The sequence below is a fragment of the Pteronotus mesoamericanus genome, unplaced genomic scaffold (genome assembly GCF_021234165.1).
Source record: "Pteronotus mesoamericanus isolate MK-2021 breed Mesoamerican mustached bat unplaced genomic scaffold, CSHL_Meso_final scaffold_85, whole genome shotgun sequence".
Classification (NCBI taxonomy): Eukaryota; Metazoa; Chordata; class Mammalia; order Chiroptera; family Mormoopidae; genus Pteronotus; species Pteronotus mesoamericanus.
In genome coordinates, this window is record NW_026555329.1 from 72,932,827 (window position 1) to 72,948,822 (window position 15,996).

Sequence of the window (15,996 nt, forward strand, 5' to 3'; positions counted from 1 at the left end):
TCACCATCATGCTGTTGTTTGTGTCCATGAGTTTGTTCATTTGTTGCTTTCTATTTTATATCCCACATGAATGAAATCATGTGGTTCTTGTTCTTTCCTGTCTGATTTATTTCACTTAGCATGACACTCTCCAGATCAACCATGTTGTCAAAATGGCAGTATTCCATCATTTTTTTTAATGGCTGAGCAGTACTCTATTGTGTATATGGACCACATCTTCTTTACCCCTCACCCCCTGCAGGACCCTTCTGTTGTTTCCATGTCTTGGCCACCGTGAATAATGCTGCCATGAACATAGGGGTGCATTTATCTTTGTGAATATATGCTTTCAAATTTTGGGGGTAGATACCCAGATGAGGGGTTGCTGGATCATATGGTAGCTCTGGTCTTAATTTTAGGGGGAAAGTCCATACTGTTTTCCACAGAGCTTCACCAGTTTCCATTCCCACCAGCAACGCATGAGGGGTCCCTTTTCTCCACATCCTCACCAACACATTTCTTGCCTTTCTGATGATAGCCATTCTAACAGGTATGAGCTGGTATCTCATTGTGGTTTTGATTTGCATTTCCCTTATAACTAGTGATGTTGATCATCTTTTCCTTTATCTGTTGGCCATCTGTATGTCTTCTTGGGTGAAGCATCTGTTCATGTCCTCAGCCCAGTTTTTAATTGGATTATTTCTTGTTCTTGTTGTTGTTGAGTCACATGAGATTTTTATACATTTTGGATATTAGCCTCTTACCGAAGATATTGTTTACAAATATCCTCTCCCATTTGGTTGGTTGACTTTTTGTTTTGTTGATGGTCTCTTTTGCTGTGCAGACGCTTTTTAGTTCGATGTAGTCCCACTCATTTATTTTTGCTTTTTTTTCCCTGGCCTTTGGGGTCAAGTTCACAAAAATTCCTGTAAGATCAAGGCCCACAAGTTTAGTACCTATGTTTTCTTCTATGCATTCCACTGGTTCAGGCCTTTCATTCCAGTCCATAGTCCGTTTTGAGTTCATCGTCATATACGGTGTCGGATAGCGGTCTGGTTTCACTCTCTTCATGAGGCTTTCCAACTTTCCCAGCAGCATTTATTGAAGGGGCTTTTCTTTCTCTACTGTACGCATTTGACTCCTTGTCACTTCTGTTCTATTACTCTGTGTGTCTATTTGGAACCATCTTATTCTACCCATGGCCCATTGGAGTCCACCAGTCCAGGAGTCGCCAGGCCGACTGGCCCAGCGAGTGGCAGGCAGGCCATCCAGCAGTGTCCTTTCTGGCTCGCCCTTTTCCAGAAATTATCCGAGCCGACAAATCCTTCTGTTACTACGGTGTAACGTGCCTTCCGAGTAACCGGAGTTGCTGATGATGTCATGTTGTCGCACTTCGTTCCATAGGACTTAACAACACAGAGGGCCTCCTGGGGGCCAGCCCCCCATCAAACACAGAACATCATCTGCTCTAACTCACCCAGAGAGAAGACCTATGAGAAAGTTCCTGATATTGTAAAGCTTAGCCTCAGACAAAGAAAAAGGGTGTTTGAGGAAGCAGGAAATGAAGGAATCAAATAAACATAATCCTTTGGGAATAGCTTGTGTAACTCTATTGTTTAACTTTGCCCTAAAATTATCAACACTAAATTCTATGGAGTTTGTTTTTTTTTTAATGCTGAAAAAAAAAAACCCAATAAATAAATAAATTCTATGGAATAATTTTGAATATAAACATCTTAAAGAAAAGTAAATGGCCCTAGGACTTTATTTTCTTAAATATAATACCTAAAATATTGCAAGAAAACATCAGTGTAGCAACCCTCCCCCTCAATTCCTCTATCATTTTAGGATTTAGCAATTAGGTCTCCATATGCGGTTGGGATGACTTGCCAACATAGTTCCTCTATGACATGGTGAAGTCCTAACAAATCCCAAGGCTTGTGACTAAATAATACATGGTCAGCTGAGGACAATCGTTCCATCAACCGTCTTGCGCGGGCTGATGTTCAAGACAAGACTGACAGAGAGGGGTGTCAGCCACGGGACCTGCGGCTACTCGTCGGCTGTCCCATCCAGGATGCTTTTAAAGGAGAACGGAGAAAACTTGTACCCGGCCCCAACGTAGAACTTATTCTGGAACTCCACCCTGTTGTTGGGGGCAAACAAAGCGGGGGGATTATACAGAGTGAGAAGCCAGCAGTTGGAGGGAAGAAGCATTTGTCAAATGAAGCTCAGGGTCAGGAAGGCGAGTGGGGAGGGACCCAAGCTGCAGCTGCCCCAAAAATCCTCTGGGGCTTTTTACGGCCCTCCTCTCACTTCCGGCTTCCACCTTTCCTTGCCCCTCCCCAACTCCCCGGGGCCTCTGCCAGCAACCTCGCAGACCAGCCTCACAACCCTGCCCCCGGCGCCCACAGGCAAAGCTGCCCTCGCTGTGCCCCACTGTCCGATGCACCAGTGAAGGACGGCAGGAGGCCCCTCTGGCAGAACAGCCAGAAGCTTCACTCATGCGTATTTTTGTGACTTACGGAACAGATATCACGCGTGATCATGTATGTTTCTAATGTTACAGAGACACTTCCTAACAACATGGGCAGAGATGATGTCATAACCAGAGGCTCGACTCGGTATGAGAGGTGTGAAAACTTGTTTTTGCCAACAGCAGGTACAGGGGGGGTGAAGGCTGAAGACAGGCTCTGTTCTGGACACGCCTGCGAAAGCCAAGGGCCTTCTGTGGGCGCCTACCCCTGCGGGCACCCTCCTTCTGTCCTCCCTTCCTGGGGCACAGCAGCCTGAATTACCGGTGTCACTCCCGCACTCGGAAACAAGGGCCGCAGGCCCCAGGTTCACTCAGCAGGCCCCCCGTGCGCCTGTTTCAGATGTGCCATCTTACCAATGCTTGCAGGTGGCCCTTATTTTGAAGCCAGGTGTAATAACAAATGGAAATTTAAATGAGGGGAAAATGGAAACTGACATATATCGCAGGGTGGCCATTATGAATGTGTCCATATATGGTATCATTGACCACTACACCAACGGGTGCCTAAACGAAGGTTCCAGAAAGGTGTGTGAGCTGCTAACATCACACAACAGGTCAGGATTTGAGCCCAGCTGGCTGGCCCGACAGCTTGCCCGCCCCCCCCGCCCCCCCCCTACAAGAGCACATGGCAGCCCTGCAGCACGCCATCCTCACCAGTGCAGCCGAAGGGCGTGCAGGAAAGCAGAGAGCCCCTCCATGACCAGAAGGATGGCCACCGTCAGGACGGCGAACACGGCAAAGATGATGAACACCCCGATGAGCCCTCCCCAGCCTCGCACGCGAAGGCCGACGTTCATCACCATGGTCCAGAGCACTTCGGACAGTTCTGCAAGACCAAGAACGATGTCACAGGGTTTCCCTGGCAAATGCGGACTGTTCCTAAGGAGGGAGAGCCAGGAAGAACCCAGAGAAGGCACTGCTACCTAAAGTATGTGCCACTGCTGGGCGTGACCCTGGCCCCGATGGGGGCTCACTCACCTGCGTGAGCCAGGCTGAGGGCCCAGAGCCGGAGGTACGAGGCCGTGTTTGAGATGCAGCCCAGGCAGTACTCGATCGTGTGGATGGCCTGATGCACAAATATGTCTCCAAAGTTGAACTGAAAGAGGGAATTAAAAAAAATTTTGTTAATTTATTCTTTTTTTTTTTTAGAGAGAGAGAGAGAGGAAGGGAGAGAAAGAAACATTGATTCATTGCTCTAGTTGGTTTATTCTTGTATGTACCCTGACTGGGGATAGAACCTACAACCTTAGCATAGGGGGACAATGCTCTAATTAACTGAGCTACCTGGCCAGGGCAGGAGGGAATTTTTTATTCTATTTCATTACGTGCTTTCTGCACAAAAGGTAGTAGAATTGATATACAGATGAATAAGACATAGGCGTTGCTGTTAAGATAGTTACAGTTGAACCAGGGGAAAGTAAATATTAATATACTTGTAGAAAGAGAATTAGCAGCACAAAGGAGGACATGGTATATGTGCAATGACATTTCCCAGAAACTGCTGAAAAGGTTCCAAGAAGAGAGGTTGGTGGGTAAGCGGAGCTGTCAAAGGCATTGAGATTTGTGCTGGGCCGTGAAGGCGGGGGAGGGACCCGGAACTCGGGGAGAAGCAAGGGCATTCCTGGCAAAGAAATGAGGAAGAGACGGATCAGTGGGAACGGCAGGAAGGCAAGTTTGGGGGGGAAACTATCCAGCTGGAACTGGGAGCTTGCATAGGTGACATGTCAAGACAGCAGAAGCGTTGAAGTTCAGGAAAGGCCAGCTAAGAACAGAGATGAGAAAGTAACCCAGAGTCCCTGAGTAACCATAAAAGGGATCCGACCAGGGAGTGGCAGAGGAAATAAAGAAATATTCGGGGAACATTAATCTGGGAGCAAATGGACCAGTGAAGGGACAGCCTATAAGCCAAAAGCCAGTCTGTTGACTAACTTAGTAATCCGGTGTGAGGGGAGAAGACACGGGGCGAAGACAGCGATGGCCCCTCGTTTCCTTCACGCACTCTGACACGTGGGGGCACAGACAGCGGGCACCACCTGTGCCCTCAAGTGGCCCATGTCTAACAGGGAGAATAGGCAGCCGAGCGTCCCCACAGAGTGGCGGCAGAAAGCCGCAGCAGCACTGTGGGGACAGGGCCCTCTGCACCCGACCAGCTCTGCTGCCTGAGTTCCTTCTGATGGGCCGGTGCCCGCGCCCCGGGAGCTCTCAAATATTTGACTATCGCTTCAGACCAGATCTGCTTCGAGAACCTGTACAAACTGGGAAGCCTGCGGAGGGCATTGAGTCCCAAATACCTCTTCTTCCTCGTCCTCCTGGGCCCCCTGGACACCTGCTCTCCTGGGAGGGTTCAAGTTGTCACCTTCGATGTCTTCTGTGGCATGTTCTTGGATCATGGACGCCTGCAGCTGTGAGCAAGCAAGGAAATGAAGGGTTAAATGCATCCTTAGAATTAGAATCACAGCAATTCTATACAGAATAAAGGCTCTCTGTAAATGTCAGCTATGTACCAGACCCCGCTCTAAACTCTCTCTACACGATCTCATTTAGCCTTCGTAACAATCTTTCTACATAAGCACTGTTACCGCCCCTTTTTACAGAGAGGTGAACCACGGCACAGAAAGGCTAAGGCATGCGCCCAAGAGCGCACAGCCGGCGAGGCACATCAGCGGCAGAGCTAGGGCCCAGACCCAGGCAGCCTGGGTCCCCGGCGTGTGCTTTTCTCCACGGTGCTCCCGAAGGTGCCCGATGAATCATAGTCTTCTTTCAATTTTTATTTTTTTTAAATTTACTGATTTTAGAGAGAGAGGAAGGGAGAAAGAGAGAGGGAGAGGGGGAGAGAGAGAAACACTGATTTATTGTTTCACTTATTCACACATCCGTTGGTTGATGTTTGTATGTGCCCTACCTGGGGATCAAACCTGCGACCTTGACTATTGGGATGATGCTCTAACCAACTGAGCTACGTGGCCAGCGCTCAAACAAATCAGTCTGTCCAGGAAACCAATGCAGATACCAGAGTGCCTTTCTATTTTAAAAAATATATCTACACAGACATAAAACCATCAGTCGTGTTTGTGACATACGCAGCCTTGTGACCTCAATGCTCAGATTTCTATGAGCAAGATTAGGAAACCAGTGACTCCTCTGGTGTGAATGTGTGTATCCCCTCCCAAATTCACATGTTGAGCCCTGGCTGGTGTGGCTCAGTGAACTGAGTGCCGGCCTGCGAACCAAAGGGGTCACTGGATTGATCCCGGTCAGGGCACGTGCCTGGGTTGCGGGCTGGGTCCCCACTTGGAGGCACGCAAGAGGCAATCACACATTAATGCTTCTCTCCCTCTCTTTCTCCCTCCCTTCCCATCTCTCTAAAAATAAATAAATAAAATCTTTAAAAAAAAATTTTTTTTTTAAAAACCAAAAACAAAATCCACATGTTGAAACCCTCACCCCAAAATGATGGCATTAAAAGGTGCGGCCTTTGGGAGGTCATTAGGTCATGAGGGTGGGGGGTCCCTCAGGAATGGGGTCTGTGCCCTTGTAAAAGAGCCTCTGGAGAGCTCCCTCCCTGTCCCACCACATGAGGATGCAGTGAGACGGTGCCATCTGTGAACCAGGAGGGGGCCCTAACCGGAAGGTAAACGCCCTGGAGCCTGGGTCTCAGACTTCACAGCCTCCCGGACTGACTGGAAGCCATAAGCTTCTGTTGTTTATAAGCCACCTAGTCTGCACGGTGCTTTGTTATACCAGCCCAAACAGACAAAGACAATGGCTTTTCCAACACAAATACAGTTTTCTAAGTAAAAACATCACTTTATATAAATAGCCACACACACACACAAAAAAAAATCCAAAGGAAAAAAAAAATATAGGTGTAGTCACCATCCGGTTTGGCCTGAGTTTCAATAGAATGTTTCTTCCAAGTCACTGGTGAAACTTATGTCCCAAGTTGTTCTTAGAATGATTTCACGGATGGGACGTTACAAATGAGGCACGAAAGTGTCCTTACTTTTCTTTCTTTAGCGAATCTGCACCTACTAGTTGCAGGCCTCCTTAGGCAAAGGTCAAAATGGAAGCCCACATACCATGTGTTTAAATATTTAAAAGTTATAAATTGAACCGACATTATTGCACCTGTGGCATTATTGCACATTAGGAATAAGTGCTTGTTTTTATCATGTGTGTGGAGGTGTTAAGTATTGAACTTGCCACCTTCCTGATCCCTTCCCAAGGGGATTCCAGGGCTGTGAGGGATTTTCCCACCCAGCCTTTTTAAGATGAGACAGGGCTTTGTGCCTGGGGGCTCCTGTGATGAGATAGCACCTCACTCAGAGGCAGATCCTCAAAAGCCTCCCCAGATTAGTACCTTAATCATAAAGCACCATGATCATAAAACAAAAAGTTGTTTAGCATCCAATCTCTGAAAAACCCTATGAAAGCACAGGAAAAGGCACGCCGTTAACAAGAATCAGGTGTTACTCTTGCTAAAATTTAAATGATGTGTTGTGATATGTATTGTGCAGAAAGCCATTAAATTGTTCAAAACAAAACATTTAATAGAGAAAGGTGAATTAAGCCACAAAACTCCCAGATAAAATATGCTCCAGCCCTCCTTCTTGATAAGTTACCCTCCACAAGAACGTGAAAGGCCAGGTCCAGATGCAGGGTCTCAGGGGAGCCGGCCCTGCGCCACCGGTGACAGCCTACTCTTCCCTTTTCCCCGCTGGGTCCATCCCACAGCCTCGTGTGCGCAGGCGTGGACACCCTCCCCACCCCACCCCCACAATGCCCACGCTCACCCACGCGCCTCACAAACAGCTGCCCCTTGGCCATGCCAGGATACGGCGGTACCAGGGGAGTGGCTGGCCCTTTGTAGGGCCCGGAAGCGGGCTTGGTCCCCCTGGAGAGGAAACCAGGGTCCAGGGCACCACGAGGAAACCCTGGGTCAGCTCAGCCTCTCCCGTTGGCCGCGTGGTTCCTTGGCCCGGGTGAGGGATGTGACTCAAGGTAACGTTACTTTGTCTTCTTGAAATCCTATTTTCTCTCCCCATCAACGTAAGGGAGGCAATACCAGGGCAGAAATACCGTAGAAGACAGTTTCTCCACTTCCATCCCCAACTCTAGCCTTTTCTGGTTCTACGCTGGAATTGGTGAAAAGAAACATGAATAATTTTGCAGAAGCATGACCCTGGACTTTGTCAATCTTAGCGACCCTTCTCCCCAGTCAAAATATTCTTTGCAGTCCCCTTCACGAAGCATCTCATGGTGTTTGACCTGGGTGCTGTCTGAAATAATCAACTTTAAATTAGTTACTCTCAGCTCTCTAAAAACACATGTGCCAAAGGACATGCACAGGGGGTTCACAGAAGCACTATCTGTAATTACTAAAATTGGAAACAAGCCACACAACTATCACCATATGAATGGCAACTAAACTGTGGTATATCCATGCAAGGGAGTATTACATAGCAGTCACACACACACACAAGATTGCAAGACATAAGACTGAAACCTGTTGTTGTTAATAGGACATTATTCTGGAGATGAGCAGGCCCCTAAGAAAAGGTGAGCTCCGCCAAAGACAGCGTGTCTGGGAGGGCCAGCCCCCGACCCCACCGCGGTCCCCCGGGCCCTGGTCAGCCCCGTGTGCTCTCTGACTCCCAGGCTTCCATTCTGAAGGACCCACATTCCCACCCACAGTGAGTGAACCAAAAGGAAGGGCTCTTACCTGGGATTTCCGATGATTGGCTCTGAGAATAAATGGCTTAATCAGAAGCATCCAGGGCACGGAAATCAAAGCCATGATAACAAAGAAGCTTTGGACTTCTTGCTGCAAGACCAAAATGGCCAGATCTTACCATTTTAAGGTGACTTCACAGCATCCTTCATGTGATAAAAGTGCTAGATAGGGGCCATTTCAGTTGCACCTTATTTTGAGAGCTCGAAAGCATTTCAGCGAATGCATTCTCCCTCACACCTCGGAATATCCCACCTGCAGACAGAGAAATGCCAGGCCAGGGGCACCAGCGTCCGGTGCTGGGGGCAGTGGAGGCTCGCTCTCCTTGTTCCTTCCTCCCAAGGAGCCCCCTTGCACACTCCTACCACATGGGGCCAGTCGCCCGAACAAGAGACACATCCCAAGGGTGGCTTTGTTCGTCTCTTGTCCTTTAACTCTGTTCCATGGGCACAGTAAGCCCTGGGCCCTGGAAAAAAGGTATGGCAACCCCTACGACGTCACTGCTACTTGGGTCACGTTTAGCTACACACATTATCTGAAAGAGGAATTTTATATTTCTAGCACGAGATCATTATCTCAGCTCTCTCGCCTTCCCTTGCTTTCAAAAAAATTTCTTTCCCTATTATTAACTGTGACTCCACAGATTTAACTTTTAGAAAAGATTACATATGTAGTATATATAAGCTAATTTTCTAATGTCTACAATGAACATGTACTGCTTGTGTATAATTTTTTAAATAAAAAAATGTTCGCTAGTTTGAAATTTTTAAAAAATTGTTCGATTACACTTTTTTACATTCAATATTATTCTGTATTAATTTCAGGTGTACGGCACAGCGGTTAGATGATCGTGTACTTTACAGAGTGGTCCCCTGATATTTCTGGTACCCACCTGGCACCGTACAGTTATTACAATATTATTGCCTGTATTCCCTGTGCTGTACTTTACATCCCCATGACTGTTCTGTAACTACCAATGTGTTCTTTTTAATCCGTTCACTGTTCTCACCCAGTCTCCCAATCTCCCTCCCAACTAGTTTGAATTTTTAACTAAATATAAGCTGCACTGAACATTAAAAAAAAAAAAAAAAAAAAGTTCCTCACAAGCTCCCTCTCACTTGCATACTCACTGTGGGTGAGTTATCTAGTGGCTTCTAGTGGCTTCTGGGAAATCTATGTTGATACCTCTCTCTCTCACACACACACACACAATTAACTTTAGAACGAGGCATCGCGGTCGACATGCCTCTGTTGAAGCTCAGAAACCATCCACTTTATCATCCTGTTACGTATTTCCTTTCATGCCCTCACGCCCCCACCATTTTCCACCCCCTGAACCCCACCCCCACCCCCCGTCACCCATTTGAGTGACACAGAACTGCTACTGTCAACAGAGCCGGGAAGTTTCAGAGGGCTTGGACAGAGCCATTGAAAAGGACTGGAAGCTGGGGGCCCGGAGAAAAGGAAAATAACTACTCTCGAGCCTTCACATTTCTTTAGTTGTTCTGGCCAAGCTCTGAGTGAGACAATTTATTATCCCAATGGTCACAAGGTTTATCCTGAGAGCAGTGGGAAGTCGTATCTGCTCATCTTCCACCCTCTTCCCCTCTTAAATGCTCAAAAGAGAAAGGGGGCCCCATTTGACCATTGGAAACCAGGCTTTCGCCCCGGCAGGGCACAGAGCAATTGGACATTTATATTATCTGTTGCCCTTCTTCTCCGTTCTTCAAACAGGCCAGAGAGACAAGCAGGGCGGTGCTGGGAAGGGGCTGGATTTATCAGCGGACATTGTCTCTTCCAGCTGCATGACCCCAGAATGAGGTTATGGAAACTTCAAACTGTGTCAAGATAATTCGTCTTCCGACTGGGGCCTGGGGAAACCAGCCAGCTCCCAGTGAGGTTTTTAGTGGAAAAAGCTGCAAAACCATTCACGGGGCCGTGCTCACTGCATATTCCAGACTAAGCGAGGACCTCAGTCTTTATGAAAACGGTTATTAGCACACACAGTACTTCTGTGAACTTCAGTGTTTTGCCTAAAAGAGAAGGCTTGTTTGGAAAATCCAAGTAAACTTTCCAGTAGACTCAAAGCAGTGAGTACACGCACCTTCCAAATGCATTCATTTAATGCTAACAGCGAGGAGTGGTTCAAAGTTACCGCTGATACATAACAAAAAGCTAGGGGATCATAAGAGAGCTTTGCGAGGTCTGTATCTTCTCTGGTTAGTATTTGAAATAGCTCCTTATTCTTTCACTAAAAAGATGGCCCATCACAAGGCATTTTTCTTCTTATTTGCTGCCTCTGTGGGGAAGGAGAATACAACTGGAAATCAAACTCATGAGGCGTGTACGGCCACGGGAGGGGCGGGGCTTCACCTGGGGCACCCGGGGTGGGCGGTCACTGCCAAGCGCAGGACGCGGCCGCCACCAGGCCCTGGGAAACTCGCCCGCGAGCTTGACCCAGGGGAATCCCAACCGATGTGCGTGGGCCTTCCTCCCGGGAAAGCTCTTCCTTCACGCGCTATTACCAGGTTAATCACTGGGCGAGGCCGGAGGAAAAGAACGATTTGTGTTGCCAAAGAATTACTCACTGCGTGATAGTTATATCCAGCTCCTGGGAGACACTGACACTTTTTAAAAATAAAATATTAAGTTGAGAATGAAGCTGAAAGAAATGGAAGGAATCAGGATGGCAATTAAGTCTAACTGTTGGGCGGTACTGTCCATGCAAGAGCCCAAAGGGAAAAAAAAAAAGCCCCTCTGACAAGCCACTGCCGAGTTTTCCAGAAACTCACTACCCAGAGGGACTCCACTTCTTGATCCTGTTTCCATTTCCTTACTTATGAGCCTTAACTGGAGTTTACTTTTAGAATAAAAGATTATTACGTGTTAGGGTGCTGTGTAGAGCATGTGAAGGCTTGGTTTTTCTTGCTTCACAATGGCTAAGTCCATTTTCAAACCCATCGCAATGGCCCCTCTCATGTAATAGGAACAGCCCAGCCCCATGTACTCATCCAATAAAAGCCTCCTGGCCCTGGCTGGTGTGGCTCAATGGACTGACTGTTGGCCTGTGAACCAAAAGGTCGCTGGTTTGATTCCCAGTGAGGGCACATGCCTGGGTTGCAGGCTAGGTCCCCATTTGGGGGCATGAGAGAGGCAACCAATTAATGTCTCTCTCACACATAGATGTTTCTCTCCCTCTCTTTCTCCCTCCCTTCCTCGTTCTCTAAACGCAAATAAATATAATCTTTATTAAAAGCCTTCTGAAATTTAAAGAGCCTCTAACATTGGGTGTTCAGCACCCCAGACTGGGTACTAAGATCACTTAGTCTTACAAATACTTGCTTTCTGCAGGACTCAAGAGTAGGAGAGATCTGTCATAATGTAAATAAAAGAATAAAGAATCCCATCGTACCTGATGTTTGTACAGGGGTGCGTTCGAGGAGTCATTGTAGTTAAACATAAACATGTTGATGAAGTGGATGAGGATGCTCGGGGCTTGCCGCGACACGTGGACGTCATAGTAACACCATTTGAAAATGATCATGAAAACCAGGTAGCCAAACAGACACAGCATAAAAATCATCTCCGGAATAAATTGTAGAAGGATGTTGAGCGTTTTTCTGAAGTATCTGGGGGTGGAAAACACACACACACACACACACACACACACACACACACACACACGATAGACGATTGAGAAAAAAAGATCAGTGACAAATTACTCTCCCCAAAGCACAAAATGTTAACTGCATCCACTCCTCTGGGAGGCAGCAACCACGCATGGAAGGAAAGGAAAGGAGCTTTTGCACAAAAGATTTGGAGAGAACCAAGGTCTAGAAGGTCAAGTTCAAAGCAAAGGTTATGCCCACACAGACTGTTGGTGCTTTGACCAAAGCTTGAAGTGCAGGGCCTGTTCATATCACCACGTTCAGAGCATAGAGGCATCTAAGGGCGACCGAGAAGCCTCCCTCCTTAAGGCAGTGGTCAGCAAACTATGGCCCTTGGGCTAAATGGAGCCCATCACCTGTTTGTGTCCAGCCTGCCAGTTAAAAATAGTTCTCATATTTTAAAATGGCTGGCGGGAAGAATCAAAAGAATAATATTGTATGACCCATGAAAATTATATGCAATTCAAAATTTCAGCACTCATAAACAAGGTGTTTTGAACACAGTCCCACCCATGCCCTTGTGTATCGTCCACGGCAGCTTTCACGTTACAACGCCAGTGTGGACCACCGGTGACCGCAGCCCGTCTGGCCCGAAAACTTAAAGCATTTACCACTGCCTGGCCCTTTACCAAGAAGGTGCATCAACTCCAGCTCTAAGACACAGGGACGCACAAAGCTAAGTTGGGGGCCCCCCGAGTTCAAATGTCAGAAAGGGCCCCCATATCCATTGTTAACTGCAAGAGCTATAAAAGGAGATCCCACGGAAAAAAAAAAAGACAGGATTACCAGAGATACTTGAGGCCAGCCTGACACGTAGGGACGCCAGATGAGGTCTTGTCCAGGAAGGACTTCCTGGCAGTCTCTCGCATTGGATTCCCACATTTCCACACAGGCAGTAGCGCTACATGCTCCTCATTAGTGCACTTGCTAAATACCTCTGATTTTTCAGTACAATTGTACTTTTTTAGCCTTTCAGATCAGAGGTCACCATGCAACTGGCTCTGGCCAATGAAATGGGTACAGAAGTGGCAGGTGGCACTTTGGGATGGAAGCCTAAGAGTGAATGTGGCCCTGGCCAGTGCGGCTCAGTTGGTTGGAGCATCGTCCTGTACACCAAAAAGTTCTGGGTTCGATGCCAGTCAGGGCGCATGCCTGGGTTGTGTGTTTGATCCCCAGTTAGAGCGTGTACAGGAGGCAACCAATCAATGTTTCTCTCTCACATCGATGGTTCTCTCTCTTTCTCCCTTCCTCTTTCTCTAAAATCAATAAATATATCATTTAAAAAGAGTCTATGTGTAATCAACCACTCTCTTCCTTTCACAGCAACTGGCAGTGTTCCAGCAGGTGGCCGTCCAGCTGCCCAGGTCCCAGTGTGAGGATGACGGGAAGGGAGCCCCTGCTGGGCCCACGGTGCACATGTGTCACAGTCTTGAGCCACTGAGATTTGGGGGCTGTCACCTCACAATAACCTAACTCATTCTGACTACTCCATTCCCATTCAATGAAAGAAAACCACCTCAGAGACGTCAAGCAGCATGTCCACGGTCACACAGCTACAAAGAGTTGGAAACAGCACTTAAACTTCGGATTCCAAACCCTGTGTTGTTCCTGCGGCCACATGCTGCCCTCACTCAGCCCCAGACTGCACGGCAGCAGCACCCACAAGCGGCTATGGCCACCCAGGGGCCTCCAAACAGGCACATTGCAAGCTGTTTTCAAAGATTATACCTTTGCGTATAATAGCGGAAATAAGTTAGAGAAGCTTTCCAGAGATGGTTATTTTTTAAATTAGCTGAGAGAGAGAGAGAGAGAGGGAGAGAAACATTGGTTTGTTGTTCCACTTATGTATGCATTCATTGGTTGATTCTTATACGTGCCCTGACTGGGGATTGAACCCCCACCCTTGGCATATTGGGATGATGTTCTACCCAACTGAGCTACTTGGCCAGGGCCAGAGATGGTTCTCTCTTTTTTTTTTTTTAAGTATTTATTTATTTTTGTTTTAGGGAGACGGGAAGGGAGGGAGACAGAGAAGGAGAGAAACGTTGATGTGAGAGAAAAGCGTAGATCAGTTGCATCTCGTCCACAGCCCAACCCAGACATATGCCCTGACCAGGAATCAAACTGGTGACCTTTTGCTTTGCAGGATGATGCCCAACCGACACGGCCATACCAGTCAGAGCATACAGAGGGTTCTTGATAAGAGGAAAGGAATAGCCAGGACAACATTAAGAGACAAAGAAGTGAGACGGTGCTGCCGGAAGAAAGAAATTACACCAGAGGGGATTCAGAATTAGGGCACTTTGGCCAAAACGCAGGAAGTCCCGTCTTGCCCACTGGTGGGGGCTAAGCCTAGACACACACGAACAGGAGACTTTCGGGCTGGGGGACCCAAGGCCGCGGGCTGGCCAGCCTCGCCCTGCCGCCCCACGTACTTCTGAGGTGCACTTGGCTCTGATAAATTCAGCTGAGCAGAAACAGGAGCACCGTTTCAGGCCACCAGCTTCTCCAGGCTCAAGCCAAGAGACACGGGAGAGCGCTCCCGCAGAAAGGAACCTCGCACAGAGGGACAGGGGACCCAACCGGTCACCTGGTCACTGCTTATTATCACCGGGCTCAGACCAACAGGCAGAAAGTTAATCATGAACTCACATGTGGTTGAAAAGGCTGAGAATGACGCCAAAAGTCATCTGGACAATTCCCAGGATCACCGACATCTTCATTTTATAGGAGTTCAAGAAGGTCAGCTTGTTGGAAGCCAAGTTCCAAATCTGGGTGGGAAAGGGGAAGAAACGCATGAGAATCTAGAAGTTCTGCAGGAGTTGAGGGCAACAACACGATTTCCCCTGAGGCGTCGCTGTGGGAACCACAGTTTCCAATCTCTGTCCTGTTCGACTCTCGCATGGTAGGTTCAGACAAGGACCATGTCCCTTAGAAATGCAACTCTGATGACAACGGTGTCAGAACCTTTAGTGCCATCAGCAAACTATCAGGTGGCTGAACAGGGAAGTGGGGAGGAAAATCCTACCTGATGACTCCCTTGTTCTACATGAAAGAAATTCTCAGATATCACGGAGATCCCAAACTTGCCTCAGTTCCCTTAATAAAGGTATAGATCTCTGGCCCGTGAATTTATGCAATCCCTTCTTAATGATAAACGGCAGGTTTTACTTTGAATTTCAGAGGGGATGGGGGCTGGTCAGGGTCTCATGCTGGTTAGTGACCTCCTGTTCTTCCCAAAACCCACCCTCTTGCAAACGATGCCAGTCCTCGCTACTACCTCTGACATCTCTCGAATGCTGGGCACATCCCAAACCTCCTGCTCGACGCATCTCAAGGGTTTGCCATAGTGCATCTCAAAGGTAACAGTGCCACAGAGTCCCTCTCATCTTCTCTCCTCAAGTGACTCGGGGTCAACATCCACCTGGGCACAGTCTCCAGGCACTGTCCCCTGCCCTCACCCCCATGCGCACAGGGCAGGAAACCACACCTCAGAGTCTTTTTAAATTTTTTTAATCTATTGATTTTAGAGAAAAAGAGAAAGAGGGAATGGGGTGGGGAGAGAGAGAGAGAACAATACATTGTTCCACTTATTTATGCGTCCATTGGTTGCTTCTTGCGTGTACCTGGGTCAGGGACCAAACCATAACCTTGGCATATTGAGCACAATGCTTTAATTGATTTTTTTTTTTTAAGAGAGGGAGGGAAGGATGGAGAGATAGAGGGGGAGAGGGGAGAGAGAGAGACATTGGTTTGTTGTTCCACTTATTTATGCATTCATTGGTCGAGTCTTGTATGTGCCCTGACTAGAGATTGAACCCACAGCCTTCGTGTACCAGGACAGCATCAGGATGCTCTAACCAACTGAGCTACGTGGCTAGGGCTCACTGATTCTTTCCTTACAAAGTCCCGAGTGGCTGCCAACTAAAGGAACTCCAGGAGGCTGCTGGGAAGGCGAGGGAAGGGACTTTAGTAACAGCGCCCACGCAGCAGGGGGACCTCCTCCACCCTCCCCATCGGCCTTGCATCTAAGCCCCACCAGGCCTGGCCCTCCGCGCTCTGCTCTTCCACTGCCCGCCGGG

The 15,996-nt window shown here is 47.9% G+C and overlaps 1 protein-coding gene across 2 annotated transcripts in view; it reads right to left on the bottom strand.

Moving 5' to 3' along the window:
* ATP6V0A4 (ATPase H+ transporting V0 subunit a4) overlaps positions 1-15,996 on the bottom strand; it is a 62,423-nt gene continuing 46,427 nt past the window's right edge. For both annotated transcript variants that reach the window (XM_054564597.1, XM_054564596.1), the window contains exons 17-23: positions 14,567-14,685; positions 11,659-11,875; positions 8,238-8,339; positions 4,807-4,917; positions 3,494-3,611; positions 3,170-3,341; positions 1-2,125 (exon numbers count right to left, since the gene is read on the bottom strand). In XM_054564597.1, the coding sequence (XP_054420572.1) occupies positions 2,032-2,125; positions 3,170-3,341; positions 3,494-3,611; positions 4,807-4,917; positions 8,238-8,339; positions 11,659-11,875; positions 14,567-14,685 (933 nt within the window). In that variant the 3' untranslated portion in view covers positions 1-2,031. The remainder of the gene's footprint in view (positions 2,126-3,169; positions 3,342-3,493; positions 3,612-4,806; positions 4,918-8,237; positions 8,340-11,658; positions 11,876-14,566; positions 14,686-15,996) is intronic.